The sequence below is a fragment of the Colobus angolensis genome, unplaced genomic scaffold (genome assembly GCF_000951035.1).
Source record: "Colobus angolensis palliatus isolate OR3802 unplaced genomic scaffold, Cang.pa_1.0 Scaffold100, whole genome shotgun sequence".
Classification (NCBI taxonomy): Eukaryota; Metazoa; Chordata; class Mammalia; order Primates; family Cercopithecidae; genus Colobus; species Colobus angolensis.
Window position 1 is genome coordinate 7,792,461 of NW_012110920.1, and position 18,385 is coordinate 7,810,845.

General features: G+C 43.4%; 1 protein-coding gene across 2 annotated transcripts in view; it reads right to left on the reverse strand.

Moving 5' to 3' along the window:
• KCNH1 (potassium channel, voltage gated eag related subfamily H, member 1) overlaps positions 1 to 18,385 on the reverse strand; it is a 457,455-nt gene that overhangs the window by 92,611 nt on the left and 346,459 nt on the right. For both annotated transcript variants that reach the window (XM_011938344.1, XM_011938336.1), the window contains exon 10: positions 10,041 to 10,237. In XM_011938344.1, coding sequence (XP_011793734.1) covers positions 10,041 to 10,237 — 197 coding nt within the window. The remainder of the gene's footprint in view (positions 1 to 10,040; positions 10,238 to 18,385) is intronic.

Consider the following 18,385-nt stretch of genomic DNA (forward strand, 5'->3'; position numbering starts at 1 on the left):
TACCCATGTAACAAACCTGCACACATACCCCCAGATTCTAAAATTTAATAAAACAAACAACGGCAAAAAGAGTATGGGCTTGATGACTGCCAGGCTTGAGCTGCAATTCTAACTCCAATTAGCTTAATGGATCAGGGGCAAATTATTTAACCTATCTTGGCCTCAGTACCTAAGTGGGATACATGTAAAGGCGTTAGCACATACTTGGCAGATGAGACAATAAATTGGGATGGTTATTATATTTTATGCTGGCACCAGTGGTATCTGCAGAGGCTGAGAGACCTCTACAATCAGGGCCTGGGGGAGAGAAAAAAAGGGGAATGGGCTATGAAATATATAGGAAAAACTTCAGAGGGACAAAGAAGGAAAGATGTCTCTGCAGATACCATCTTTTAGCCAAGGTTTTAAGAATATACAGCAATAGGCCAGCTGTGATGGCTCATGCCTGTAATCCCAGGACTTTGGGAGGTCGAAGTGGGTGGATCACTTGAGGTCAGGAGTTCAAGACCAGCCTGGCCAAGATGGTGAAACCCTGTCTCCACTAAAAATACAAAAAATTAGCCGGGCATGGTGGTGGGCACCTGTAATCCCAGCTACTCGGGAGGCTGAGGCAGGAGAATTGCTTGAAACCAGGAGGTGGAGGTTGCAGTGAGCCAAGATTGCGCCACTGCACTCCAGCCTGGGCGACAGAGGGAGACTCTGTCTCAGAAAAGAAGAAGAACAAAAGAATATATAGCAGTAATAAGATGGAGGGATATGCCCAGTATTGGTTGGCAGATTTGTATATTTTTGTTGGTTGGTTGGATGGTTGGTTGGTTGGTTGACTGACTGACTCATTCAATTATTGAACATTTGCTTTGTACCAAGCTCTAAAAAAGCTGATCAAGACAGAGAAGTGTGGCTGGGTAGGGTGGCTCATGTCTGTAATCCCAGCACTTTGGGAGGCCGAGGAAGGTGGAACACCTGAGGTCAGGAGTTTCAGACCAGCCTGGCCAACATGGAGAAACCCCGTCTCTACTAAAAATACAAAATTAGCCAAGCACAGTGGCGCATGCCTATAATTCCAGCTACTCAGAAGACTGAGTTGGGAGAATCACTTGAAACCGGGAGGCAGAGGTTGCAGTAAGCCAAGATCACGCCATTGCACTCCAGCCTGGGCAACAAGAGCGAGATTCCATCTCGGGAAAAAAAAAGTTAACTGGAAAGACAGTGAGAACTACAAAGAGGTGATTGTTGCTAATTGAATTAAAAGACAAGGGGCTTCATCTAGACTAGAGAGATTAAAGAGAAGCTATATGGAGCAGGGTCCCATTATGAATTCAAAATTTCAATCTAGAAATCTAAGCACAGGCAGGGTAAGGACCATTAAGTGACATTAGTAAGAAGTAAACTGCCAACAACAAGGTTTGCAAAGAGATAAACCAAAACAGCGTGGACCTCTGACATATACCAGATACGGTCTGCATGGACATTTGGTCTGGGATAGATTCTATATGTGAGCTCATATGCAGGTATTCAAATCCCCCTTGGAAATGGAGGAGAACTAACATTTCTTTTTATTAATCTAACATCTTATAAGGTAATTATTGTTATCAGAGGAGAGGCAGCCTGGGTTCAAATCCTGACTCTGCTTACCAAAAGCAAAGGCTACAATAAAAACCTCCATAACTTACTGTCAAAATTTATAAGGACATGCTCAAAACCACAGGGCACATTTTTAAGAGTAGAAGGAACACTTAAATAGGAAAAAGGAAGCCCAAACAACATGGCAGATGAGTTAGAAATGTGAAATTTGACTGGGCCAGAGAAAGAATGAGAAAGTAACTTGCAAGGAGGAACTTTGAAGCTAGTTAGAAAACATCCTTTGACAGCCTTCTAACATTAGCACAAGCGAAACGCACTTTGAAAATATGACTGGCTATTCACTAGAAAATAAGTGGGCCACTGGGCATCTGTAAGAGGTGGGAGGGGAGCTGAGTTGAGGAAGATGTTTAGAAATCGGGGAGACCCTGCCAGTAATCTCTGCTTGGGACTTTACTGAGGACCAGGTGACAGAGATTCCCACTGCTAGAGTATATTTTGGCTTCTTGATGTTTCAGAGGCAAGACCTGTTTGCTCCAGAGGTCAGTGATCATTTGAGCTGGAAGAGATACTAAAGAACATCTAGACCATGCTTCCTAAATGTGCTCTGTAAAACACTAGCTCTGGTGGATTTTAACAGGTATTTCATAATAGATAATACTTACAGATATAATTCAAAATTTTAGGGAACACATGAATGAGAAATCTTGGGTTAAACATCTAAGACATGAAGAACCTGACTTGCTCACTTGAGGATGAACTTCTGATCTAGGATCCATTAGCACTACTCTTATTATGCCTCAATTACATACACCTAAGAAAATATTATTAAGGATGCTACTCTCCTCCAAAAGACTGCACTACCCTTATATTCTTCTAAACTAGGCCAGATCTTTTCTAAGTTGTGGTAAACACTGTATGTAACAGTACATCAAGTAACTTGATGAGTATTAAAAGATAAATTACAACTTTCCTCCTCCTTTCCCTCTCTTCCACGCCTGACTCTACCATTCCCTCCATTCATTCTGTTATAGGAGGAATCAGATCCATTTTGAATCCAATAGAGCCATTCTTCACAAAACCTCACTGATGAACCACCTGGATCTCTGGGGCTACTTGAGGGGGGCAGCCTCAATTTTTAGAATTTTCTGTTCAGGAGATTTCTAGATGTTAAAATTCAGCCTATTACTTCTTTTAAAAAACTTTTAGCACCTAATGGGATCTAAGTCCCAGAAAAGCTAAGCAATACATTTGATGATTTTATTGTCATCATCCTTATCATTATCAGCATCTTCTTTATCATAATGATAGCCATACAAACATTGAGAATTTGCTATGTCAAAGCATGCTGCTGAGGCCTCTATTTCATACCTGAATAAAGTAGGGCCTAGAGAGGTTAGGTAACTGGCCTGAGGTCACTAAATAGGGCCAGGATTTGAACTCAAATACTCTGACGGCAGGATCCACATTTTAAACCACCAATCTAGTACCTCCACATGATTATTCTACCAGCCAAACCATTATGGCTCCTATTCTTCTTTGCTCTGCTGCCCCCATTGCTATGAATAATGGAAGGGAAGTAACACAGCTGTATACTACCACATGTGAGGCAATGTGCCTGGCACTTTCTCATTCTTTCCCGTCACTACCATTTGGGGTAGGCAGTGTAGATCCACGGAAGACGACAAGGTGTACTTGTTCAATGCCCACCCATCCTGACCCCCTGCCCCAGCTAGCAAATGGCAGAGCCTGGATGTGAAGATCTAGCTTTAAAGCCCACATTCATTCCAGAACTTCATTAAACTTCACTAAAACTTCCTTAAAAATAGCCAGACATAGCCTGACAGACTACAGTTTAAGCTAATTCATACATAATGAAGCATGGAGCACTTTTATTCCACCTCCAGCATCAAGATGGGGTTCTGCTAAATGTTTCTTGGGGTACTGGGGAACAGCTGAGGACCCCTGAAAGACTGCACAGGTCCCTAACATACTCACTGATCCTCTTGAGGAAAACAGAAATTGATTTTGATTTACGGTTTGTTGTTCTGAAAGAATTATGGTCATGTCACTCACATCATCTCTCCCCTTCCCCCGACTCCTAATTCCAACACCATGATTTTATTATCTTTTTGGCTTGACAGACTAATAGATGATTTTAATTTCACAGAAGCCCACATATGGAGGGATGACAAGGAAAATATGGGCTATGCAGAGATCATTTTTAAAACTTAGGCTATGATGATTCAGGGCGGAAGTGGATGACATTTTTAAGTACCTAACTTTATGGTCTTTCTTTCCATCTTACCAACCTTCCACAGGAATTTGTTCAGGGAGAAAATTGAAAAGCTTTCCACTGCCACATATCAGCAGAGCTTTCTCCAAGCATTCAATGCTTTCATCTTCTCTTCTCCAGAATAAAATGCTCTTTGGTTAAAGTGGGCTAGAAATGTACATATGGTATTCAAGACAGTTCACTATGGCAACCTCAGTTTTAGAAAACAGGCATTAGGAGGGCCCAGCTTTGAAAACATCAGTAACTACAGTCCCAAGCTCCCTCCCAAACTAAGTTGGGGCTTTAAACAAACTAAAAGAAAAAAAAATTCATCCTGGAACAAATTAATATAAACAAACACTGCACAAAACAAACTCAATACACAACAATATTGGCTTTAAAAATAAAGCCCTACACACAGAATGAGAACCGCCCTCCCAATTACCTACGTGCCAATTATCCCATGCACTGACTGCTGTTAATTACCTAATTGCTTGTCTGCAGTACATCATTTAATTGTGGTACATTGCTTCTACTGTCCTAATGATCAGAAGGAGAATGTAATTCCCTAGGACCTGGGGAGTGAAACCTTACCTCAGATTGAAAGGAAAGTACAGCCCAAGTGAAACATTGAATAAAGAAATAAGGCTGGTTATAAACCAAGGGCAACAAAGTGTGAATTCAGAACCTCCAAGACTGGAGGTGGATGGGCAGTGGGGAGGAGAAAGGGAAAAATATGTATTGTGTGGTTCCTACAGGTACTGTGTCACTTTTTCTTTTTGTTTGTTTTACCGTATGTCAACTTCTCAATAAACCTAATTAGGGCAGCCATAAAAAAGAATGAGTTTGTGTCCTTTGCAGGGACATGGATGAAGCTGGAAACCATCATCCTCAGCAGACTAACACAAGAAGAGAAAACCAAACACCAAATGTTCTCACTCATAAGTGGGAGTTGAACAATGAGAACACATGGACACAGGGAGGGGAACATCACACACTGGGGCCTATTGGGGGATGGGGGCCAAAGGGAGGGAGAGCATTTGGACAAAAACCTAATGCATGTGGGGCTTAAAACCTAGATGATGGGTTGTAGGTGCAGCGAACCACCATGGCACATGTATATACCTAGGTAACAAACTTGCACGTTCCGCACATGTATTTTAGAACTTAAAATAAATACATAAAATGTAAAAAACCTAACTAGGAAGGACTTATACTGCCCCTTCTCACAGATAATGAAACTGAGGCTCTGAATAGTTAAGTAACTTGCCCAAAGGCACATAGCTGGTCAGCAGTCAAATCAGTATTCAAACCTAGTCCTTAGACTCAAAGCACTGCCCTTTCTAGTGAGTTACTAACAGCATGGCTGGGTTTACCCGCTGCCTAACCAAAGCGAAACATGTCACATGTCATGCTTCCCACACCCAGCACACCCAGCTACCTGCTGTGTCCCTGTCACTACGAGGGGGACATTTGTCACATCTCCCAACCTGGGGTATTACTGTGGTTTTACCATACATGTTTCTGAGTGTACTGGCAGTGGCAAAGGCCACTGGAGAAAGATACTTAGGAGACAACCCAAGCCTCCCCTGAAAAGTTAACAGAGTAGAATGCAGAAGCCAAAGAATACCAATATGGGAAGAGCTGAGAGCCACACTTCACTGAGGCTGCCACAGAATGTGACACTGCTTAGCCAGAAGAGCTCATGCCAGGTTTGGAATCTGCCACTTATTAACAGGCAACCTTGGAAAAGGGGTTTTCTTCCTCACAGGGTCCTAGTTTATTCAATTGAGAAATGGGAATGATACGGTAATGTCATGAGGCTGTTCCAAAGATGTAATAAGCTGACATACACATACTGATACAGTGACGTAGCTTGCACAATATCTGGAGTTGGTAATAACTTACTGTTTATAGTCTACAAAGCTCTGATTACAGATACAAGATGAAACCAGGCCTGGAGGAAAATGCACGTAGACCTGGCACCCTAGAGAGCCAAGGATTTGATGAGGAAGGCTCTAATTCCCCTTCTTTTTATGAATAGCCACAAGCCACCTCCCTCAGAAGAAACAATAATGCTATGCTTTTGTTTTGTGCTTCCCTCTAGACTCCCTGTTAACTGACCTAAGATCTCAAAATAGCCTGATTTTTCCCTCCAAGAATGGAACTGGTCAAAACAGTGGGCAATTGCTGACCTCTTCACTGGCAGGAGCTGAAGAGGCAGAAGACCAGCAATGGATTCCACTTCTCAGAGTGACTGATCCCTCCTTTGCTGCAAGAGGTGCAGAGAACCTACGGATAACACCTACCCCACAGAACATTGCGCAGGCAGGGCAATAACCCTGCGTGAACAAAGGCAGAGGAACTGCCTTCTTTTTACTTTTCAAAAGGCACAGGATAATAAAGAATAGGGTATCAATCAAGTGGATGGAACAAAATAACAATAACACACAAATGAATTGAGCACGTCCTATGTAGCTTTGCACTCATGTGAGCTTTGCAAATATTATCTTATTTAATGCTTGCAACTACCCTACAAGTTAGACATTTTCATCATCCCTATTTTACAGAAAAGGAAACTTTTTTAGCTTATCAAGAATTATAGAAGCAATAAGTGGCAGAAGCAGGACCCAGACCAAAGTCTCACCTGGCTCAGACCTCACAAGCAAGAAAAACTAAAGGTCAAAATGCTGGATTTGCCTCCAGGTTCTGCCTCTTTCATCCTTGTCTGTGCCCTCATGTGGCTTTGGAGGAAATGGAGGAAATCAGTTTCTTTCTGAGTTGGGTTCCAAGAGTAGAGCTGAGAGCTAGGTGATGTTCATACCCTTGGATTTAGGGGAAAAGGGATGTGGCTTAGAATACAGAGGCTAGAGTAGGACAGGAAGCTGTGATCAGGAAGACTTTAATCAAGGTGTCACTTCTGGCTCCAATTCTTTCATTATCAACCCAGCTCTGTGACCTTTCTATAAAACGTGAAAGGAGAATGTTAGGGAAGTAGGGAAGAGACTGAATGGTTACCAAGTCATCTTCCAGCTCAGAGTCTTTACTGCACATTGGAGAAGATCTGCAAGATCGAGCAACTCCCCAGACAGACATCAAAGGCACTCTGTTGTCAAGAATCTTAGCAAATAAAACACTTAATTTTGCCAAGATAGAAAGAGCTACAACAATACACTTCACTTTACCAGGAAAAAAAATAGCTACAAGAATAATTCATGCATGTAATGTTCTTGTCTTCCATGCCCTACGTAACTACAAATTAATTCTCAGAAGGACACAACAAGAGACTACAATGGGCAATACCAAAATGACAAGCCTCTTCCCCCCCCCCCCAAAAAAGAATGGCTACCTCTTTACAAAAAGGCTTTCACTAAAATTCCTTTGGATCCATACCAGACTCATACGTAGTCACTCAGAGCTGGAAGGAAATTTGAAGGTCAGTTAGTCTGACTCTCCAACAGTTGCGTAAGTCCCTTCCACAATGTTTCTGAGTATGGGTACCTATGAGATGCCTAAGTACCCTCATAATAACGAACTTGATACACTCAAAGCAGCCTATTTCATTTTTTTGGGAGTTCTGATTTTTTTTCAAAAGACTTTTTATACTGTGCCAAAATCTGTCTATAATTTTGGTTCTTCCTCTGTACCCTGTGGCTATAAAAACTCCTCCACAACAGCCCTTCAAAAATGTAGCCCCTGAGTCTTCTCCTCTGCAGAGCTATCACTCTGTACTTATAGAAAAAATCTGACCACTGAGGTGTCACTGTTTTTGTTGTCATTCTTGTGTTTTTTTTAAAGACAGATTGACTTGAGCCACAATTATTCCAAGAAGATTACTCCTCCAAATAACCCAAACTGCGTATTTTTTCAACCTATATTATCAGCAACACTGAAAGCTGATTATAATCAACTTGCTTTCACAGAAAGAAGGAATACATCAAAAAATAGACTATAAGAGAATCCACTTGGCTAAATGTATCACCAGCAAGCATCCTATGTTCCCAACCAACAGATCAACCAGGAAGAACGTTGGATGCACATTTCTCCACCACCACCCACCCTCCACTAGAATTTAAATGGCCGGGTTTCAAATCACAGAACTATAAAAACCATCTCGCCACAATCTTGCATTTTATAATGTGGAAGTTGAGGCCCAGAGATCCCATCTGTTTCTCCTTGCCATCCTCAAACTTTTATTAATTCTAGGCTCCCCACACTTGGTTATGCACTGAGGATACTAAGGCACCAAGCCCTTGCCTTCACAGGTCTCTGTGCAGGGACCCACAAGATAGTCCAAGGGATTTAAAACAGGTTGAGGAATATTGCTGGGGTAGCCCAGTGACAGGCATTGGAACCTTGTACAAAGGACTTAGACGACAAAGAGTTGTTTCCTTTCTCCAGACTTTGTGCAAATTGCCCCTCCCAGTAGATCATCGGTCCCTTCTGTTTGGCAAACTCGTTTTTTGGACTCAGCTCAGGTATCACCCCTGACAGTTAATCCTTGACTCCCTTTAGCTGTCCGCCTCCTTTATGCTCCCATAATACCTTGTTCAAATCACAATCACTGTACTTACCATCTTCTACGCAATTATCTTTCTTGTGTTAACTTTTCTGTTAGACTTTAGGTTCCTGGAGATAGGGAACTGAGTATCATTGGGTTTTACAAGTCTAGTCTAGTTCAGTTGGTACAATACTGGGTTTGATGAATAAAAAAGTAAACATTTCAGCAGTTTTTAGGACTAACAGGGGTTTGTCACATATAGAAAAGAATTCCAGGTTGGGAAAGCAGCAGGCAGAGACACAGTACTGTGAAGGGGTGTTGTGTGCTTGGAGAACTGTGTGGAATTCTCATGGTGGCAATTCAGGGTGGGAAGGGTGGGCATAGAGAGAAGTGGTTGAGGTCAGGGCTCAGGGGTTAAGTTTGGGCCAGATGTGGACAACCACATACACCATGCTGAAAGGTACAGATATTATCCTTTCGTCAGGTGGGAGAGTGACAGATCAGATTTTTAAGGTTAGTCAAGCAGCCATAAGAAGGAAGCACTCCACTGAGGGCAGACATGAGGCAGGAAGGTGAATTTGGAGCCCATTGCATGATCCAGATAGGGCGTGAGGAAGTTTTTTAATGAAGAGCTTTGTGTCCTGAGAATTCTGTGGAGGCCTTGAGGATGAAGGCAAAGTACTGACTTAGATTTGAGAGCTTAGATAGAACCAACAGGATCTGATGAGTAACACGAGGCTTCAGAGAGGGAAAAGCAGCATCAACGTTGATGTCAGGGTTTCTCAGGACAAATGAGACAATGTAAATAGGAACCATGAGACAAGAAGCAGGTTGGGGAAAAGATCATGAAGTCATTTTAGGAAAGATTCCTATGACAACCTTTCCATATGATTTCTCCAGGTGCAGAGCTATCTTATTATTGTTTTAACCAAAAGAGTTAGAGAGATGAAGTGCAAGAAAATCCATCGTAAAAACCCCAAAAGTATGAGACCAATACTTTAATCCTCACAGAGACAGATGGAGCAGTTCTGATGATTTGAGAGTGGAAGAAACAACTTCAGGTGAAAAATCTTCTGGTTCTTAAACCACCAATCATTCCTCAACCAGTTTAGTTGGCAGTTGCATGCAAAATATTCTCTAGACAAACAAATGCCATGTCTCTCTTATTCTCTGGACCCAACTAAGTCATTTTCATATCTTTTAAAAAATTATCATTACTAGCTGACAGGCTAATGGCTTCACACTACTCAGCAAATCCCAGTCACCACAGATAATTCAGTTTGCAGTAATTAAGTGGCCCCACAGAGCCATTTTGCTGACTAGCAACCTCCTCATGCTTTACTCATCTTTTCAAAATGCTAGGAGGTCTAGATATTGATGAGGGAAACAAAAAAAGCCACATCCCTGCCCCCAGCACACACATGAATAAATCCCTTCTGCACCAAAATGGATCCATCTTCTAATCTAGCAACATCCCCTCTCTCCTCCATTTTATAGCAAAAGCCCCGCAGAGCAAACAACAAACAGAACCTCTTTAGGTTACTAAAGAGGTTACTCTACTTAATTACTCTACTTTTATTACTCTACTTAAATAAACAGCAAAGGGACTTTTCCGGTCACAGTGATTATCCAAAGTGCACAGGGACTGTTCTTTGTAGAAAATAACTGAAACTTTTAGCTCACCCTCTTCCTCAGGTTGTATGTCAGAATCAGGTTCCGGGAGAAGGAATGGGAGAAGGCCGTGTAGAATTCCAGCACTTTCTGCAGGGCATCCCGTTTGATCACATGCAGATCACAGTAGGTCAAGGCCCTCACATTGGCACAGGACTGGGCAAGGGTGGCTTCCTTCCAGAACACATCTCCAAACACGTCTCCTTTTCCTAAGGGGAGAAGGTGGTCATGAGGAACATGTTGGCCAGGAGAGGTCTGCCCATCCAGCTGGCTTCCCTCTATTCCCCAGAATTGCTGTCCATTCAGCATTCTGCAGATTGGGCTCAGAAAAGGCAAACACTATTTTAACGTGAACCTTAACAACGTGCAGTTTAAGAAATGTTTAAGTAGCAGTTAACACATGCCAAAGTTTAATCACTTCAAAATCATTTATGTCACCTCCTCGAAGGGTTATCTTGATCATCCTATCCAAAACAGGACACACATGCCCATTATTCTGTATCACACCCCTTTTCTCCCCCATAACACTAATCGTAATCTTTCATTATATTACTTGTTCACTGGCTTATTGCATGTCTTTCAACTTGATAGCTCATGTGTCTTATTCATCCACATAACACAGTGCCTGCACATGGTAGGAGCTCAACCAATATTTATAGGCAGAAGGAAAGAACGGAGGTAGACTGTGGTGGGTCTATACTAGTGTGACTGAGAGGTGAATATTTAATGGAGCATGTGGACTCTTCATCAGAAATCTAATGAGCAAGAGAGGTCTCTCTCTGGGATGATCCACATGGAAGAAGTCAGACAGAGTTCTTTCCTTACCACAGTGTGTCCACCACCCTAAGGTTTATGTTTGTATAGTGCCTCTTTCTCATCCTCTCTCCCATACCTCCTTCCAGAGCATGTTCCTTACCCTTGCTAAATGTCCTCCTGGTGGTATAAAAATATGGGCCCTATATAAATGGCATCTCCGGGATCCTCTCTATCCCTAGCATTCCACAAGAATACATGTAATAAGTCAATAGAATAATGCTATGGACTGAATGTGTGTGCCCTTCCCTCTTAATTCATATGTTAAAATCCTAACCCTCAGTGCAATGATATCAGGAAGTGAAGCCTTTGGGAGGTAATTAAGTCATGGGGGTGGAGCGTGTCATAAATGGGATTAATGTCCTTATAAAAGGGGACTCCTAAGACCTCTCCTGTGCTCTTTCTATCATGTGAGGATACAATGAGAAGTAGGCAGTCTGCAAGCCAGAAGGGGGCCCTCACCAGAATCTGACAATGCCGGCCCCTGGTCTCAGACTTCCAGCTTCCAGAACTGAGAGAAATAAATTTCTGTTGTTTATAAGTTACCCAGTCTATGGTATTTTGTTATAGAAGCCCAAATTAAGACAAGTACTAATCCCATATAGCCATATTCTGGGTCAAAGCTTTATCAGTCGTCTTTAACCATCTGCTTTTCATACCTAGGGATATTCTTCCTACCTTTGCCAGCAAGCAACATTTTAACATATGTCAAATGCAAAGCCTAATTCATTTCTGGCATAGCCTCTGGTTATAAATAGTTTAAAATGTTGTTTATCTTGCCTCTAAATTTTCAGCACGATAAACACAAATTTGAATCCCCAGGGAGCCAACGAGGAGTATGCAGGAGGAAGGGAAAAATGCTACCAAGGGTGAAAAGTAATGTATTCAAGGGAGTTGTCAGCCTGTGCATCCAGATCGGCCAAGCTCCACAGCTGAAATCAAAGGACCTGTAGCTCAGTGTGTTTAACAGGCCAGCTGTTTTCCTGATTAAAGCTAAGGAGGTAATTATACTTTCAAGTACATGGATAGAACTTGACTTTACCTCAAACATCAAAAAGTGTCCATTCTAAGTATGTAAGATATCTGTGGGCACAGCCTTCCCTAAGCACCTCCAAAATGTGAGCTGAAAAACATTTATACCAGACATATTACTTCACAGTTCTCTATGTGTTTGTGGTTCTAATTTACGAAGATGGTTTTACTGAGTCAATGTGAATAGGATACATACTTGGGGTAGCTTCTAGGCAAATATGTCTTTAAAACTGTGCTACTTAGATTCTCTAACTAAGTTCTTTTTTCAAACATCTGTAACATAGGTGGCTCATTTAGGGCTGGGGTCAGTAAAGGAGAATGTTTCTCTCTGTAGGATGCTAACTGGCTTCCACAGAAATAGGCTCATTTATTGTGTACTCCCCAGTACTCAGTTCTAACCAACAAGGCTGGCCAATTCATTTGTAAATATTATATGTATTAAGCATTCTATAACCTCCCTACACTGCCCACAATGGCTTATGCACCCTTCATATTTGTGTCATCTTGTTCCTCAAGAGAATGTCCTTCCTCCAGGACATTATGGCAGGTAGTTAAAAATAGGCCCTACCCATTATTTTCCCTGCAGTACACACATGCTGCAACTCACATCAAGAGGTGAAGTCTAATTCCCTCCCCTTGAATCTGGGCTGGGCTTAGTCACTCAATGGCCTCAACCAATAGAATGTGGAAGAAGCGATGTTCTGGGATTTTGAGTCAAGGTCATAAGAAGCCTTGCAGCCTCCGCCTGGATCTCTGAGAACACTCATTCTTGGGACTGTCCCTCTTGGAACCCAATCAACAAGTGAGAAGCACAAGCCACACAAGGGGTCACATGTATGTGCTGGGGCCCACAGCCCAGCTGAGCTCTCAACTGCCAGTCATGTCAAGAAGCCATCTTAGTTGTCCTGCTCAGTCCAGCCTTCAGATGACTACAGCCCCAGTCAATGCCTGACTGCACCCACATGTGGGAAGTGCAAGTGACAACCAACCAGCTGAGCTAAACAACCCACAGAATGGAAAAGACAATAATAAGTTTCTTAAGCCACTAAATGTAGGAGTGGTTTGCTACACAGCAATAGAGAGCCAGAATACACAGAATCATGGAGCTTGAGACCAGCCTGGGCAACAAAGCAAGACATTGCCTTTGCAAAAAAATGAAAAATAGCTGGGCATGGTGGCATGCACCTGTAGTTCCAACTACTCACGAGATGGAGGATTGCTTGAACCCAGGAGTCCAGGAGTTTGAGACTGCAGTGAGCTATAATCGGGCACTCCAGCCTGGGCTACAGAGCAAGGCTGTCTCAAAAAAAATTTTTTGTCCTGTCTCAAAAAAAATTACCTGCTAGGTTATGTAATATTCCAGCAGAACATCACGAATCATCCCAACTCTGAGCTGGCATCCCCCTCTTCCTTCCCTGAAAGAACTATACAAGACAGAGCAAGAGGTGGCTCTAAGAGGGGCAGATTTTCCTCTGGAAGCGTTTGAATACCTGTGAGAAAATGTAGAATGTATAAAACCTGCAGTCTCCTATTGGGATGAAATGTGTTACAAGCCAGCACTATTGAGAGTAGAAGCTAGTTGATAATCTTGCCTGATTTGTATTAAGATTACTTCATCTAAACAAGACCCAATACATGAGTGTTATACTTCTCAGGTGAATTTGGGAGTCATTTTTGTAATTACAAAAGAAACTACAAAAGAAACTATTAGGTAAAATAGTAGCACTGCATGTGCATGTAATTATAAATATATCTATAAAAATTCAGTTTATAAGCAACTCTTCAGGGGCATACCTATTGCATAAAACAAGGGGCAACCATATTGTGGTTGAAATACACCATGAAATAAATGCATCTGTAGAAATGACAATATTCCCATTATGAAACATTTTCCAATCACAGGTTTTGACAGAAAAAATAAATGGAGGGTAGTTCCTACTACAAAAAGTATTTCACGGTAAGATAATCATGATTAATCTGTAGGGTCTAAGAGTCTCAGTATTGTCATAACTTGAGTTGATTTTCAACCCAAATTGAAAATCATATAACTTTACTTCCTGTCAAGGCAGTAGTTTTGGTATAAATTATCTGTTAGTGAGATTTAAGAATGTAATATCAGAGGACCTGTCAGATCCAAAACAAACTCAGGACTATTCTGGCAAATGCAAAATGTTTTTATGACACACATAACTTGGGAGAACTGTCAAGGGGAAGGAGACAGAACATTTGGCAAGCTGCTCATAAGTTACACACAATGCTGGAAATAATGAGTTCCCAGGTCAGGGTTGCAAATCAGAAGCCCGGACAAGCACTACACCCACATTTGTTTTTCATTTGCCAGTGTATGAAATGATCATTCACTCAAGAACAAAAGGTACCCCAATGCACTCAGCAATCAAGCTACTGGAGGCAATCAGCCTATTGATTTATTTATTACACTGAGGCTCTGGGTGCAGAATGTTAAAACCTAATGTTCCAAGTCTCTAAAATACTAACATTCTAAGAGGACATTCTGAGCTGGGGGGAAAAAAAGAGGGAAGTAAGGAAAGGCAGGCTAATTAAAACTCCAGGCAAACATCTTAGTAATAATTAATCCTCCTCCTCCTCCTCCCCTCAATTATATGCAGCTGTCTTTACTGAACCTCCAATTCTGCAGTGGACTCTAAACAGCCCTCTGGGGTACCAACATAGGACTGAAGAACATCCACAAAACATAGCTGGGAAGTGGGACACAGGGCTGAGGTGGCACAGGGCCAGCACAGAAGAAAACCAAGTCCCTGCAGGCAATTTGGTTGAATGAAGGGCAAAGGCTAGAACAGCCAGCCACTTGAGGAAGCTGAAGGCGGGTGAGTGGGGTGAAATGGGATTACCAGGGTGAATTCAAGAGATGCTGGAACTCTGGGACCCTGGAAGGATCAATAGTCTTCCTGAGGTTAAAGAGTTGCAGGGAAACAATTCTGATCTGAACTTTACAACTAAGTCTTGGAACCCTCGAGAGAAGGGGCTGTTTATTCAAAGACAGGCTCTGAGTGAGCTTGGCAGACCTGGGAGATCAGAAAAAAATGAAATTTCTGGCTGCTTGTCTTCACTATTCCCTATTATATAGGCTCTTTTAAGGACAATCTCACAGTGTTATAATGTACTCCACAAAATATAATTCTAATATTAAACTCACTATCTGCTATTGAGATCATTATTTCTAGACCCAAACCAATTTAAACAAATTCATTCAGTCATTCATGCAACTTTTGCCAGGCACTGTTCTAGGGGCTGAGGTGTAACAGCAGAACAGCAGATACAGTGAGGGAAGGAGATGCAGGTGACTGTAATGTGTTAGGGCCTATAACAAGGGAGAGTCCAGGAGGGGTATCCAGCTCAAGTTCAGGGGATCAGGGAAGTCTTCCAAGATTTGATGTCTGAGCCGCAACCTGAAGGATGAGTTCAAGTTCAGCAGCAAAAAGCTGAAGCATGGAGATGATTCCAGGCAGAGGGATCAGCATGAGCAACGCCTTAAGGCACAAAGATCTGCCTCTTTAGCAAAACTGAAAAGCTATGGCCAGGCGCGGTGGCTCACGCCTGTAATCCCAGCACTTTGGGAGGCCGAGGCGGGTGGATCACGAGGTCAGGAGATCAAGACCATCCTAGCTAACAGGGTGAAACCCCATCTTTACTAAAAATGAAAAAAAAAAAATTAGCCAGGTGTGGTGGGTGCCTGCAGTCCCAGCTACTCAGGAGGCTGAGGCAGGAGAATGGCGCGAACCTGGGAGGTGGAGGTTGCAGTGAGCTGAGACTGTGCCACTGCACTCCAGTCTGGGTGACAGAGTGAGACTCTGTCTCAAAACAAAACAAACAAAACAAAAAAAACTGAAAAGCCATTTGGAAGCCTCTAAACCACCCCATATTTTGAATTATCTTTTCCTTCATTCGCCTGTAGAAATGAGAGTTATATTTTGTAATCCCTGGAGGAAAGTGCCTGGTTTCCTCATTTGGCAGCAAACTCACCTCAGCACCTTCCACACTGTCACTGAGAGTGAGAAACACCGACTTGTTGAGTGAGTAGCTCTTTAAAGGTTTAGATCCACTACTCTGTTGGGGGCTTCTCTGGGAGGCTGAGAGAGGTGCCAGAAACACGGAGTACAGTAAAGTTTGCCCTCCTCTCCCTACCCCATTGCCTTTACTCCTCTTCCCTAGGGTATCAGGAAGTCCTTTGTCCTTATGCCATTTCAGGACAAGAGGGGTTTTTTCACTCACTTCATCAGGATGATGAAATGCAGCTGCAGAGACCTGACATCGCTGAGAGAGGCTCTGAGGAAGGGGCATCCTCTCTCCTGGCCCAAGAGAAAAACTGCTTAAAAGACAGATAAAGGGAGCTGGGTTAATCTTTCCAGACAAGCCCTAAGCAGAATGTGTGCATACTCACTGAACTAGATAGCTCAGGAAGACAATGACAAGGGCTCAGTTCTCAGACCACCTGGATTATACCACATACCAGGCCCTCTCTTCAGTTAGTGAAGCCATGACTAACACAAAAAGAGAATATGCCCAAATCTCCTCCTCTCCAGTACTGCCCTCAACACGTTTTCCAATAACTTGATCATCTATTCTTTCAATATGAGTTTTGGGGCCAGACAAGCTGGCTGCAAGCCCAGGTTCAACCCATCGAGGGCTCGTGCCGGCCCCTGCTGGACTTCTCCTTCTACTCCCTGCCCTCCAGTCACATTGGGAGTCTTGGAGTCCCTCTAAGTTTGGCTCCTGTCTCACATCAGGGCTTTTCCAGCACTGTCCCAGACACTTCACTCTACTCCTTGGCCTGGATGACGCCTGCTCATCCTTCAAAATATGCCTAAACCTCCTCTCTGATCCCTTGAGCAGAGTAGCTCCCTATTATGTATGTCCTCTTCACTCTATGTTTCCCCCTGGAAACACCCATCGTACTTGGAACCGCTGCATACCCAGCACTGTCTCTGGTACATGGCAGGCACTCAATGGTTGTTGAATGTGTACGTAAATGAACAGCACTGGGCATCTTATTGAATCTCTCTCAGTCTCAGTTTACTCAACTATAAAATGTGGCTAATCATACCAACCTGCTATGGTCTGAATATTTGTGTCCCCGCCCCCTCAAATTTATATGCTAAAACCCTAACTCCCAATACAGTGGTATTTGGAGGTGAGATCTGTAGATGGTAACTGGGTCATAAAGATGGAACCTTTATGATTAAGATGACGGCCCTGGCCGGGGGCAGTGGCTTACACCTGTAATCCCAGCACTTTGTGAGGCCGAGGTGGGCAGATCACTTGAGGTCAGGAGTTTGAGACCAGGCTGGCCAATGTGGTGAAACACCGTCACTACTAAAAATGCAAAAACTAGCCAGGTGTGGCGGCGAGCACTTGTAATCCCAGCTACTCAGTAGGCTGAGGCAGGAGAATTGCTTGGACCCAGGAGGCAGAGATTGCAGTGAGTCAAAACTGTGCCATTGCATTCCAACCTGGGCAACAACAGTGAAACTCCATCTCAAAAAAACAAAGAGGGGGGTGTGCCCAAGATGGCCGAATAGGAACAGCTCCAGCCTCCAGCTCCCAGTGTGAGTGACACAGAAGACGGGTGATTTCTGCATTTTCAACTGAGGTATGGGGTTCATCTCACTGGGGCGTGTCAGACAGTTGGGGATGGTCTGCGGGTGCAGCCCAACCAGAGAGAGCTGAAGTAGGGTGAAGCATCGCCTCACCTGGGAAGCGCAAGGGGGAAAGGAATTCCTTTTCCTAGCCAAAGGAAATTGAGACACACAACACCTGGAAAACCAGGTAACTCCCACCCTAATACTGCGCTTTACCAAGGGTCTTAGCAAACGGCACATCAGGAAATTAGATCCCACAACTGGCCCAGAGGGTCCCATGCTCACGGAGCCTCCCTCATGGCTAGCACAGCAGTCTGAGATCTAACTGCAAGGTGGCAGTGAGGCTGGGGGAGGGGCACCCACCACTGCTGAGGCTTCCGTAGGTAAACAAAGCTACCAGGAAGCTCCAATTGGGTGGAGCCCAACACAGCTCAGTGAGGCCGGCCTGCCTCTGTAGACTCCGCCTCTGGGGACAGGGCATAGCTAAACAAAAAGCAGCAGAAACCTTGGCAGAGGTAAATGCCTCTGTCTGACAACTTTGAAGAGAGCAGTGGATCTCCCAACACGGAGGTTGAGATCTGAGAATGGACAGACTGCCTGCTCAAGTGGGTCCTGAGTAGCCTAACTGGGAGACATCCCCCACTAGGTGCAGACCGACACCTCACACCTCACACGGTGGGGGGTACACCCCTGAAACGAAACTTCCAGAGCAAGAATCGGATAGCAACACTCGCTGTTCAGCAATATTCTATCTTCTGCAGCCTTCGCTGCTGATACCCAATGCAAACAGGGTCTGGAATGGACCTCAAGCAAACTCCAACAGACCTACAGCTGAGGGTCCTGACTGTTAGAAGGAAAACTAACAAACAGAAAGGACACCCACACCAAAACCCC